Below are 14,688 nucleotides of genomic sequence, written 5' to 3' on the forward strand. Positions count from 1 at the left end.
CTCATTACAACATATGACTTACTGATACTCTATTGGTTAATCGACTATTGTGAAGATTTTCATAATTTGAGATTTTTGAATGGCAACATCAAGTGATTTGATAAATTCAACTCAACACTGAAAGATGGAAGAGAAAGAAATTATATTAGTATTCATGAACGACCAAATTCAGTCAACGGGATTCCAAAGTCAAACTAAGATACCATCGATGGGGGTTTCTAAAGAGAGATGGAAATTCTGAAAACAGAAAAGGGATGAGAGTTAATTTAACAAATCAGGAGATTACCTAAACAAATATGCCAAAAAATCTTAAAACTAGAAAAATAAAAAATGTTCAAATATAAGAAAATAAGAGCTTACTCACAAAAGTAATCCCAAAAATCCTTAAAACTATGAACTAAGAACATTCTGCAGAAATCTTCCTAGAGAGTACATGTAGCCCTAGTTCAGGAAAGTATTGTTTCTCACCCTCCACATTAGACCTTTGTTGTGCACACCTCATGGGACTACTCGCATGCTTGCACTCCCCAATAATAACCTGTGTCCACATGCTAGTTGTTGTACCCGTGCAAAAAAATTCATATTGTGTCATGTTTTAAAATCAAAATCTGGTCATTTGTCATTTGTATGTCACACTCTATTCCTCGTTCCCAATAGTTGTCAATGTTGTCATTGTTGTTTTTGGCTAACACCTTTGTAGGGTTAATGATTGGAGTTATCTAGTGCATTAGGCAAGGAGAGAAGCACCGGAAGGAGTTATCTATCTAGTGTCCTAGGCAAGGAGAGAAGAGTGAAAAAAACAAAAGATCAAAATTAGAAATATATCTTCCTATGTAAATTAATGTGCTTGCTTCCTTCTTATTTTCTCGTTGACTTGAAGAGAAATGCCATTGGATTAGTTTGGAGCACATTTGTAGCAGCTTATAAATAATGGGTGTATGCCATAGTTCCATCAAGTTTCCTGACAGGGTGATGTGGGAATGGGTTTCAGGGAAGGGGGGACCAAGCGCCTAGATTCGAGAATAGTGAAGGGACGACAAGAGGATGATAGTGGAGCAAAAGTGGAGGGGGCGACACTATAAAGTTATAAACAAATTGAGGTGAATTGAAATCTTCAAGTCAAAATCTTCAATATAATATCTCCATGAGTGCCCCATTAAAGGCAAATGAGTTTTCACAAAGTTAAATGTTGTAATCAGTATGTAATGGTACGTGCCATATAGTGAGTGACCTAGCAAAGGTGGTGGTGCTGTTTGGGGGACATTTCCCCCAATTCATCCAATCCACCTATACCTTGCAAATCTGCTCCTTTTAAGGAATCATGGCTAAGGATGATCATTCAAGGAAATATGCCAAGTAAGCATCAAGACTTAAAGCCAAGGAAGAGGTCGAGATTTACAAGCAATGATGGCAAATGAAAAGGGGTTCATCACCAATGAGATACAACCTCCATATGTGCAAGAAGATGAACAAAGGATGGGATCACTACATGAAGAACTCAAAAGAAGGCTCAAGACATTACAACAAGAGTTGCATTGCAAAAGGAAGATGCTACAACAACAACAATCTTAAATTTCCTTCGAAAATCCAAGATTAGGTCCAGTACATTCAAGATATTTGAAGGAAGATGATTGTAAGATCAAGGTCAAGATTCACATACTCAAAGCAAGATGATATTCAAGATGAGGAATTCTAAGGATGAAAAGGACATTGCAACATGAAGTCAAGAACTCCACTAGGGAATTCAAGTCCAAGGTGAATTTCAAGATCAAAGAGTGTCAAGGAAGGAGATATTTCAAGAATCAAAGGTTGAAAGTGGAAATGCATCACAAGGAGGAAAATTCCCAAAAATGAGAATGAAATGCAAAAATGATCAAGGGTGACATTGTGATAGTTTTAGAAGAGTTAAACAAGTTAGAAACTTGATCACTAAGATGATACAATTTGCGAATATGAACCATCACATTTGTCATAGGATTGGATAATGTTAAGTATCAAGAGATATTTCTTGCAATGGAATATCAAGTCTACAAGGCATTCAAATAGCTGAGGTGGTGACAATTCATACTCAACTAATTAAGTAATTCCAAGTCAATATGTCCAAGTTCAATGTTCCTAACTCATCAACAAACTACACATGTGGAAGGAACTGAATTTGATGTACCTAACCTTGTTTCTTATTGGTCTTTCACTTAAAAGGATGTGTAATCAAGCATATGTAATGATTTCATTGGTCAAAGAGAAGTTAGTTGTAACTAACCCTAATTAGGAGTTTGTTGTCTTAATCTTGGCCATTGATTCTAAATCAATCCTAGCCTCTGAATTGTAATTGGGGTATCTATATAAGACATTACCATCTCATTTGTAAAGGTTAATAGTTGAGTAGTAGAAGAGTAGTTGGGTAAGTAGAAGTAGAGTAGGAGGGAAGACAAAAAATGTTGCCAAGGCTTGATGGAATAAACATACTACTTTCATTGAAGATATGGTGGATTTTGTGTGTTATTTCAGCATGTTGCATGGTTTCTACTTCTCTAAATTTAGATAAAGCTCATTGATCTTAATGGAGCAATGCGATGATATGTGATGAATCCCTTGGTTCATACTTTTTTGCGGTTTGCTGATTGTAAGCGATAGTGTAAAGTTAGTTTGAGTCTAATTATTGTTGCTAAGTTCGATTGTGGATTTTTGTTGAAGTTGCCTGAGCATTGGGTGACGAAGCAAAGCTTGATTTAAGGAATTCGTCTATCAAAGCATCATTCATTATCATCATTGTCCTTAGGTGTTAGATTAGATTTCTCTAAACCCTTTCCCTTTTGAACTTTCTTTATTTGAGAGAAGTTAATTTGCAAGTTCCAGTTGTGATTCATAAGTGTATGTCCCTTTGTGATACCAGCATATCACATCATTACAATTGAGTCTATTTATTGCATTGCCAAAATCTGACTAAAGAAACCTTGGGGTAATCTTATTTGATCACATTGTTTAGCACATAAGGTTTCCTTGTTCAAGAGAGGATAGAATACTTAGTATTTTACTCTATGTTCAAAGTGCTTAAAATTACATCAACAAGTTGGAGATGCCTGGGCACCCTTATTTGTTTACTTTAAACACAGAGTATGCCATACTTTTGATTCTCAATCCTTGACAAGTGGTATTGGTTATGAGGTATCGCCAGCCCTTGATCCTTGATCCCTGAAACTTTGAATCTCCTGCATTTTTCACTATTCACTCCTGCCCACCTCTCCGCACAACTCAAGTTGCCTTTGATGACTTGATTGGATGCCACAACTACTCCAAGTGGCTTTTTCTACCCATAAAATTATCCATCTTAAGGGTGAGGATTCAAATTTACTTCAAGCAATAGAGGATGAGGAACGACATGCCATCAATGCAATGGTTATGTTTCTAAGATAGATAGTTTCCATGCAAACTCTAGGCTACCATTTTGGTGGATTTTGTGGGATCTAGAAGAGTGTTTCCTTATATGCATCAATGAGGCTCACAATGGAAACATGTACTGCTGTTTCATTGCATCCTTAAGAATTTCCATGTGGAAATTGCTTTCCTTATCTGATGTCACATTAACTACTTTGCGTATATTTAGTTTCATTTATTTCAAGTGCTTGATTCTTATCCTAAATGCTGGCTAGTTTCAGATATTTTATAAATTCTAGTTTCATTTTCTCTTGTTATCCACTACAAGATGCATTCTTGTGGTTGCAAGAAAGTTTGAAGAAAAACTTGTTAATGTTTGTAGCTTCAGTCGAATGATCATTTAGAATACATATAATATATGTTGATTAATAATAATATATTATTATGTTATATTATATTATTATCAATCATATAAAATTTAATAATCAATATTAATCTATTATATTATTCTAAATTAATAATTGATTGATGAAACATTATAATATTGATTAAATTATTATAATTAAAGGAGAGACATGTCCGTTCAAGGACATGCCTCTCCAAAGGAATATATATAGTATAATGTTATTCAATTTGAGAACACATAGAATTCCAAGAATGCAAGTATCAGATTGAATCAGATATATACATTAAAATACATCCCAATAAAACCTGGGAAAATCAACATTGTATCAGAGCTCAGGCCTGTGAAGTTTAATTTGGAGGTTGGAGAGGGTTGGAAAATTCAGTTTTTTCTAGAATTTTCAGTCTGAAATATGCCATTGTACGGCCTTTGGTTGGCCTCAAAATGAGGACTATAATATATGGATGGAAAGATCTGTGTTTCTAGTTTTCAAATATGTTTATCTCATCAAATTTGATTCAGTTTTGTGAAAGATATGACGACTTTGGTGCAGGTCACTTGAAACCCTACCTAGGGGTAGCAGTTTTGGGAAAAATGTCATAACTTTTGTTTTAACCGTTGGATCTGGCTATAACTTGGAGGAAATGTTTGTAATTAGATTTTCTAACATCTCACCGAAGAGATTGGATAAATTTGATAAATTGCAAAAGTTATTAATGACTGTGTGGGGCAGATCATAATGAAAGTCTTGATCAAAATTATGAAAATGTTCTACATCATTCAAAGGGAATTATGATGAGAGATGATTCATGCGTGATATTTCTTATATTGGCTCACCTTATGAAAGGAAATGCTTTAAACTTAAGATAAGTATTCCATGTGTTTATTAAGGCACATGAATTATTGAGTTTGTAATTTATGCTATAATATTGGCTAGTAAAATCTTGTATGCTTCTATCATTGGTATTTCTGTTCGAGATAATTTAGTTTATGAGCTATTTGTAATCTCTCTCTGACATACCTTCAGGACGAAAGCACAATAAAATTGAATTAAAGGGAGAAATAAATTGATGCTTATAAACGAATTGATGATTGAGACCAGATGCAGAGGGAGTCTGACATTTCAAAAGAGGACAAGAGGTTGATACAAGAACTTGAGCTTTAGAGGGAGCAGATGGTTCAGTCAACTTGTGACAATTTCGATCATAGTGATTGAGAGGGATTTTCACTATTGAAGGTGAAACACTTATGAGGTAAAACTTGATTCAATTGATTATTATACTAATGAAATCATTTAATGCCTTATGGGCCCTGTGTAAATCATAAGGAAGTGACGACTTCCAAATGATTTGCACTTGTATTTTTTAGGTTATTGGAAGGTGACGATCTTACAGTAACTTGAGCTTGTGGATAGAATCGTCGATAGAGGCAATCCACATGAGAGCTCGTGGATAGAATTGCTGACTGAGGCAATCCACGAAAGAGCTTGTGGATAGAATCGCCGACTGAGGCAATCCACGTGAGAGCTCATGGATAGAATCGCCGACTGAGGCAATCCATGTAAGAGCTTGTGGATAGAATCGTCGACTGAGGCAATCCACGTGAGAGCTCATGGATAGAATCGCCGACTGAGGCAATCCATGTAAGAGCTTGTGGATAGAATCGTTGACTGAGGCAATCCACGTGAGAGCTCATGGATAGAATCGTCGACTGAGGCAATCCACGTAAGAGCTTGTGGATAGAATCGCCGACTGAGGCAATCCACGTGAGAGCTCATGGATAGAATCGCCGACTGAGGCAATCCATGTAAGAGCTTGTGGATAGAATCGCTGACTGAGGCAATCCAAGTGAGAGCTCATGGATAGAATCGCCGACTGAGGCAATCCACGTAAGAGCTTATGGATAGAATCGCCGACAGAGGTAATCCATGCAAGATCTTGTGAATAGAATCGCCGACGGATGCAAATTCACACCTTGAGACTATGGTCCCCTGTGATGAGCATCATATGGTTGATGCAAATACTCCCAATATCATGAGATGATATTTTTGAGTTATGGTGAATATCATGTGCCTTGATATTCTTGTTTATACCATACTTCCTGATATCATAGTGAGATAATATTTTCTTTATTCCATAATTAATCTAGAGTTAATGCATTTGCATTGATTTTATCTTCCCTAGCTAAGAGGGAGTGTTAATTATGTTTTGTGTAGCTATGGTGAGGGCCATAAGTGTTGACATGGGAGATCACTACACATTCTGTTTGATCATCCTCCCTAGCTAAGAGGGAGTGTTAATGTTTGTAGCTTCAGTCGAATGATCATTTAGAATACATATAATACATGTTGATTAATAATAATATATTATTATGTTATATTATATTATTATCAATCATATAAAATTTAATAATCAATATTAATCTATTATATTATTCGAAATTAATAATTGATTGATGAAACATTATAATATTGATTAAATTATTATAATTAAAGGAGAGACATGTCCATTCAAATTGAGAACACATAGAATTCCAAGAATGCAAGTATCAGATTGAATCAGATATATACATTAAAATACATCCAATAAAACCTGGGAAAATCAACAAAACTAAATATTTGCAATGGGGCTTTATTAATTTTAAGGTACACTTGGATGTGTGGTTAGGAAAGGCAACCTAATGTGCTTTGTTCTCTTTCTGATGTTATCATACAATAGATTTAAAATTATTCTTTTATATCAATCAAGTAATGTTCAAATTCAAGGTGGGGGTTTTACTATCAAAGGGGCAATGACATAAATATTACTTGGGGTTAGTCTCTGTGTCATAGCCTGTAAATTATGAATCCTAATCCGAGTTTTGCAGAGCTTGTTCAAGGGGATGGAACTCTTAATCACAACTTACGGGGTCTTTGGAGGTCAAATACTAAATAAAAATGTTCTAAATGCATGGGCTAGCCCAAACAAGGGTTTCCACTGTTCAATGTCATCTTATGAATAGGCATGCTGACTTCTTTTTTATAAACCATTTCAATGTGAATAATTGGCATCAGTACTAAGTTTAACTTGTAGGATTGTTTATAGCATGCTAGTTTTTACTTTACCTCCTTGCATAACCTCGAAGCATTTTGGAAATTGCAATTAAAAAGCTTGCATTCCCAATGCTTTTGGAGAATCATCTTGAAAATATTAAATGGTTGTCCATTTTGGATGACTTAATTAATATAAAAGAGGCACCTTCACACTTGTGAACTGATAATTTTGATTGATAATGACTTTGAATAAATAATAAATATCAATGATTGCTGGTAGGAAGGCAATCAACAACGAGGTGTAGTAGCTTAACTGACTAATAAATATTATGAAATTATATTGCAGCAAGGGGTGTAAGTTCTCAAAGCTCTTTTGACAGAAATCTTTATAAGCTTATCTTTATTCCAGAGCATTGAAGTTTGTCCGAACTATTTTTTATGCAGGCATTTATTCACCAAATGCGTATCGAGGTTTTGCTCGTGATTTCATTAAAGATTTAGAACAAATCAGGTAAATCTTGCTCATGTTCCTTTGTACAGTGTTTGAGAAGATACTCGTAGCATGGCTAGTAAATGAAATAAATGTTTCTGCTATATAGTGCACCTTTGCTTTTGAATGATGTCCTGTTATTTAGAAAAAAGTGTGTTAAAAAAATTGAATTGATGTTTCTGAACTCACCATGAAGTCGATCATGAGGAAAAACTTATTACCATGCCACAGTTTATCATGGCAATGTGTTATAATATTAGTCCTGATCTTGCAGACCAAGAGCAATACTTGACATCATCAGATCGGGTGAGAACTTTAGTGTTTCATCTTCAACAAAACTGCCAGAACAAGGCATCTGTGAGCGCTGTGGCTATATTTCAAGCCAGGTTCTTTTCATTCTTTTTGTTCATTAATGAATCAGTTTTGTAAAAGGAGAACCAAGAATTTACTCTCTATTTTTGTCTTTTAATTGTACAATTTCTTGGAAAATATTTCTAGAAATACGAGATTATCAATTTATATTATTTGTTTAGCTAAGGACAACTATAGTTAGGAAGTCTAAACCCACAAATTTTTGTTTGGAAAAGTAATATCTAATTGGCATTATAGTCACCAAGTCAGGGCCTCTTCAACTCAGGCATATATGCTTTAGTCACATCAAAAAATTATAAATTCTTCTCATGAAAAATTATTGTATTCAATCCAGCAATATTTGCAGGCAGAATGGGAAATTTTTTCACTTGATCAATCAGATTAGTCTTCTTCCTTAGCAATTACTTAACACTCGAGGAAATTAGGAATATACCATGGAACACTCCACAATTGCAAAGGAAATATAGCTTACCCAATGATGAGAGACGCTATTATACACCTTTCTTGTGGTGCCTTCTACTCTGCAATCACCTTCTTACTATAAAGTTCACCACCAATCTATATTTATATAAGTTTCGACCTAGCTGCAAGATGAATATATACCTAAAGAATATGAGACATTGATATGGTGAGCCATAGGACATGACGTGAGCTCTGTCGCTAGGAATTTCCATTTATGAAAATATGTTCTGTTGAAATGTAAATTGCAATTATGTTTTGATTTAACTTCTTACTTTTACTTATCCACTCTCCAGCATGCAATCTCATCTGCCCTTTTTCATTGATTTTTCAAAGTTGCTATAGGCAGCCAATTTTCCCAAGGGCCCTTTAACATTCCCAAAAAATGTTAAGTTGAAGAGACAGCCCATACACTTCTGAAAAGACTATATAGGATCCTATATCTGCGGAAAAATCCCTTGGTGTTAATGTTTTAAGGCTAAAGGGGTAAAGGGATTGCGAGGTGGGTAAGCATAATGTAATGCCCCCTTTTGTATTTGATTTATTTTCTAGTTTTTGGAAAGGAAATGAATCCAAACAATTATAAATTCTGGCCACACTTTTCAAGACGTTTAAAATACCAATATCAATTGACAATTGCAATAAACAACATCAAATTTTGCTGATTTATGTCATAAAAACCGTAGATAGTAGAGCCAATTATGAGTTAGGGCAGCTAAATAATCTTCGAATATGTTCTATTTGAACAGTATAGCTACTGAAAACAGTGAATGAAGATGTTGGTGTTGATTTTATGGTAGTGCTTGTTAACCACAGGCAAACATCAGATCTGTTGCCTTCCCAACCATAGACGATAAGCTCTTATTGTCACCCCCGAGCACAATACATGTCCTTCATGTTATTGAATTCATATCTAATGATGCAATCATGACCTCGCATATATATGAATCAATACCTCCTAATAGACCTCAAGTCGGCCATATACTTTTGGTGCCAAGGATAGGGTCAGACCTATATATTACAAGCTACATATGAGTCTTCCTTAGTTGCAAGTTACATTTAACTTAATCACAAGTTACACAAGTGGTTCGCCCAAATAGGGCCTGCCCCAAATTAGACTCATATAACTGAGATATCCAAATGCCAAGGCCGACAGGCCACTTGGCATTTTGTGCACTAGGTCGGCCCTAGAAGGGATCCAACCTAGCTACACAACAACACTCCCTCTTAGCTAGGGAGGATTCCTTCTGAATAACCAAGTTGCATAGTGACTACCACCATGGCTATTCCCATGAAAAATACGTTCACCATAGCTACTCCCAGAGGGTGAACAAGCACATCATGGAATTTCTTCCATGATACCCACCATACCTACTCGCAGTGGGTGGGCTCACCATGCCTACTCGCAGAGGGTGGAAGAGGGCTTTCACCTCAACCTTCTCCCAGAGAAGGGTGCATTACCACCATGCCTACTCGTAGAGGATGGAACAAGGGCTTTCACCTCAAACTTCTCTCGCAGAGATGAATGCATTAATAAGGGATCGCACCTTGAACTTCTTCCTCATAGACAAGAACTCATTAACAAGGGGTTGCACCTCGAACTTCTCCCTCACAGAGAAGAACTCATTAACAAGGGTTTGCACCTCAAACTTCTCCCTCACAGAGAAGAACTCATTAACAAGGGCTTTCACCTCAAATTTCTCCATTACAGAGAAAAATGCTTTAACCAAATCTTCATGACGATGTAGCTCCCTTTGAAGCTAAAATGTGAGGCTCCCTCTGAAGCTGAAATGTCATGCTTCCTTTGAAGCTGAAATCAATCTTCTGACCTCCTTGTCCAAGGTTACTTTTGATGATATGTCAGACTCCCTCTAAATGCTGATTCTTCCTCTGCAAAGAAATGCAAGCAATCTTCCTTGAATGCAATCTCTGATTCGTCCTAGAAGCATTTCAGAGAGAGATAATGATAGTCATGGGAAATGTCAATATATGATTCACTATTCAATGATGTACATGACAATGAAAAATTCATGAACATTATTGAAACATAAAGAGTACTTATCTTTTATAATTTTGCTCAGCAATGGAATTTCCATTCACTTGGATTGATCACACCGAAGCAACTAGTGATGGTCTGATGGCTGTGTGGCCTGTGGCCCTCGCCATCACTCATCATCTGTCCACAATATCTGCCCCGTGCATAGCTTAGGCATCATCTGAAGAGCTGCCTTTAATACCATCCACAACAAAGTGATGGACCAACCACATAAATGCGACAAAAATCCACCTGTAGCAGGGTGTGCCAGAATGCTAAGCTGCAATGCCCATCCTAGGACAAACGTCAGATGATCTTCAAGAGCGACATAAGTAAGAACTCGAATAACTGGACCTTCAGTTGCAATATCATCCGATTCGCAACCCCATCCAATTATGCCTATGCAGGCTTTAGTGAAATGAATGCTTCATGTGACTCTCGAAGCTTCTAGGATGATGTGAGAGTTGTTGCAAGGCGTTATTGCACGAAGGCCTTCTCCACCATTCTTGATCGTTAGGGGCCTCCATTCGCTTTCGTCCCCATATGTACACATTTCACATTTGTGTACGGCTTAATGTGACCATCACAAAACTCGCCACTATGGTGCTGCTCGATCTCAACCTTCCATTACACCGAGCAGTCGGTACCACGCGTACCGACTCACGTCGCTTCGTTGAATCCTTAGAATGCTTGCTGCCACCTTGTCGATGTCTCTAGCCGCGAGCGCTGTGAAGAGAGCGATCTCCATCACTTTCATTTGCTAGTAAAATGTTATGATTACCGGAGAGAATCCTCCACAACATGTTCTCCTCCCCGAATGAAGAAATAGAATGTTAAAACGGACAAAGATGTCCATAGCGACTCCACTTACCGTCAGCATTTCAATACCAGGCTTGGCGACTTTCAATGCCAAGGCATTGGACTGAATTTGTCATTGAGCACTAATGACAAATATATTACAAGTTACATATGAGTCTCCCTTAGTTGCAAGTTACATTTAACTTAATCGCAAGTTACACAAGTGGTTTGCCCAAATAGGGCCTGCCCCAAATTAGACTCATACAACTGAGATATCCAAATGCCAAGGCCGACAGGCCACTTGGCATTTTGTGCACTAGGTCGGCCCTAACAACAACAGCTGGGAAGTACAAATAAGAATTTATAAGATATTTTGCACTCACAGAATGTCGTACCCAGTTGAATTGATGCAAGTTAAATTTAGATCAGACCCTGCAATGTTTGTAAACAGCAAATAGAGGTCGTTGACTGGTACGGCTGCTGTTTGGAGATGTATGGCTGGCTGTACAGTGCTAGAAAAGACAGTAATCAGTCTGGAAATGATGCAGATCTGCTGGAAATAGGGTTGAAACAGCAATATATTGTCAAATGCATCCTCCCAATGATGGTGATTAGCTAGGGTCACCATCATAGGCCTGTATAATTCAGATCCAGTGTCTTTTCTTGCACAATGACTACCCTGAAATTCTGAAAACCAGTATAGGAGTCCTCAAATGTTATATGGCAACAAAATACTGAAATTTGCTTGCAAACCCAAATTGCCCTATTGCTGTAATTTTGCATGAAATCTTTAAAACTCAGCAACAAATACTGTAGCGCTATTGGAGTGACACTGTAGCAGATTATAAAATGTCTTCAAATCCTCAACAAGTTGGCACAATTGTGATCCCTGGGTGGAATCACCCAAAATCGGAAACAAGGGTTTTCTTCCTTGAGCCGATATGATGAATTTCAAAGGTTTTTGTCATCTAGAATTCAAACATGCCAAGAGTTTTTGTGCTTGAATGCCCTAGATTAAACAATTGCTCAAATCTGAAAGTAGTGAAAGTAGTATGCAAATGATATCTTGAATGATTTCAAATGAAGATATGCACCTCCTTGATATACCTTTTCAAATTGGTCCCTTGGGTCCTAAATTTCCCTCCAAGTATTTTAAATAATTTTAGTTTTTGTTTTATTTTAAGTATTTAAAAATATGACAACTTTAACTAATAAAAAAAAAAGTGTTTAAAAATATTTTTATTTTAATACTAGTGTTTTAAAAACACCTTCTATTTTATTGTAGTAATATTAAAAAACTGCCCATAAAATTAAGTTTATTGGGCCAAGTTGCCAACTTAAATAATATTGTTAATTAGCATTCAGTTTCATGGGCACTGCATTCCCCACCAACTGGTTTTCAAGATCTTTTGGGTATGGGGGTAACCGTAACTTTTTAGGTGGACTAGTTGCCCTTTGCTATCCTACACCTCTATTTGCTGCAGGATTTGCTACTTGGTTTCCTCCTCTTTTTATGTGCTGATTCCATCTTATTGATGAGCCAAGCCTTAGTCTTTCTTACATTCATGGTGTTGATTATAATTTTACGTCTCTTTTCATCACTTGCTTCCCTCATCCTTTTAGTACTTCAATATGCAGATCTTTTGAATAGTGCCATGACCTCGTCTCAACTATTTGTTTCCCTCCCAATATCTGTTGTGTAGATGAACAAAGATTGACATTCTGCATCTCTAAAGATACCCCTACTTCCAGCAGGACTCAGGTTGTCATTGGCAGTGCCATTAACAATTTTTTCATTAAATGTCTATTGTGTAGACGATCAAAGACACCCCTACCTCCAGCAGGACACAAGTTGCCCTTGGCAGTGCCATTAAAAATTTATTCATGAACCCTCTGGAAGGTAGGATTCAAATAAATCTATTTGTTTCTCTCTCAATGGCTAGGCTGACATTTGGAATCTATAGATACCCTACCTCCAGCAGGACCCTGATTGCCCTTGGCAGTTGCATAAGAAATTTATTACCCAGGTCACCGTTAGCAGTGCCATCAAAAAATATCCTTAGACTCTCTCTAGGGTGATGTCCATATAAATCTTCTAGTCACTTTTATCAATGAGGTTTCTCTCTCTTTTGGGGATATCAATTCATACTATGATATAACAGATCTATTTGTATTTTATTAACATAGAATATATTCTTCTGTTGTTTCAACATGAAAATCTCTCAATGTCATAAAATTTCAATTTTCAATGTCATAAAATCTCATGGGGGCCTCTGGTAGTCTTCACCGGGTTGAAGAGGGTTTCATGCATTGCTTGGTGGCTCCATGGTTCTTAGCTAACTCTATTCAGATGAGTTGGTAGGTCTGGGTGAACCCTTCTCCCTTCATTTTGTCTTAGGAGCGACTGATGCTGGAAAATAAGTCACTCAAACCATAATCAACGCCCTTCAAATGATTTGAAACAGCCTCCTACTATACTATATAGAGGAGGGGCCAAGCTTTGGGAAATGACGGGGCAAGCAGTAGATCGACTATGCAATATATCAGAAATCCTTATAAAAGCTGCAGTCCAATCAGTTGCCATCCACTGAGCCATCGAAACAATCCAGGGCTCACATGAAGCTTCAAACCTTTTTAAGACTCTGGGCTGCTAATATAGGAGGGCTAGTTTCAGTAAGGCTCACCTTGGCCTTTTTGTGATATTGCTTGGTCTCTACCACTACACCTGACCAGCTAAACTTAAATTACAATATGTCAAGATGGAGTTATTTATTTGGTGATTGAATAATAACTTCAAATCCAAGTCACACTCACATGTTGATAGCACCAACCGTAGACATGGGGTCGAGATCTCGCCCCTTCCCAAGACTTGAAGCAGAGCAAGGAAACCAAGAAGTGGCCTCCATCAAAAGATTGTCATCAGCACAGGGGTTTATAACCCCAACTCCAACCTTCACCACAACCAGGCATAAAACTCCCGCACAGCCCACCATAAAACTGACCATATCCATAGGTATAGTGTAAACATGGCCTGTACCAGCACCAAATTCCTAGCTCCAGGCAGCCCATGCGGGCAAGAACCAGACAATTATCACCCCAGGCAATGGGACCAGAATGCAAATAGCCCCAAGGCATGAAGCGGAACAGGGTAACCAAGGAAAGGCCACCCTCTAAGGAACACAGAGGTACAAGAACGCATCTCCAGCATTCACTGCAACCAGGTGCAGAATGTTGCCATAGATCACCAAAACGCCTTGCATGCCAACCGAAATGACGAAGACACAGACACTACCAACGTTAGAGGCCCAAAACTTGGCACCCCACGCAATGAAAGATAAGACATTGCATGAAACCCACATAGATCAAGCAGGAGGACAAACAAACATGAAGCAGAGACACGGCCATGAAATCAGGCTTGGGGGGAAAAAATATACACAACAGACCAACACCAACCGGATACCAGATAGATCCACCCTTCACACAGCAGGCAGCCAGCATTGAACCCCAATCTGCATCTCCATCTTCGTCGAAGTCCTTGGCCCCTTCTGCAACCACTTCACAATTCAAACGACTCCCATTCCTGCTCTGCGTCCCCATTGTTTTGATTTAATATTAAACAGTTTTTTAGGTTTGTTGTAATGCAACAACAATAATGTTCATTTATATATGGGGTTGGCAGTTTAGGATACAAATGTTCAAAGTGAAATTAGACATTTGTAGTTTGA

General features: G+C 37.5%; 1 protein-coding gene across 3 annotated transcripts in view; it reads left to right on the plus strand.

Moving 5' to 3' along the window:
• The window catches only part of LOC131069705 (cytoplasmic tRNA 2-thiolation protein 1), a 54,485-nt gene that overhangs the window by 33,075 nt on the left and 6,722 nt on the right, over positions 1-14,688 (plus strand). For all 3 annotated transcript variants that reach the window (XM_058005235.2, XM_058005233.2, XM_059213857.1), the window contains 2 exons: positions 7,254-7,320; positions 7,574-7,685. In XM_058005235.2, the coding sequence (XP_057861218.1) occupies positions 7,254-7,320; positions 7,574-7,685 (179 nt within the window). The remainder of the gene's footprint in view (positions 1-7,253; positions 7,321-7,573; positions 7,686-14,688) is intronic.

This window comes from Cryptomeria japonica, chromosome 11 (assembly GCF_030272615.1).
Source record: "Cryptomeria japonica chromosome 11, Sugi_1.0, whole genome shotgun sequence".
In the NCBI taxonomy this organism is placed as follows: Eukaryota; Viridiplantae; Streptophyta; class Pinopsida; order Cupressales; family Cupressaceae; genus Cryptomeria; species Cryptomeria japonica.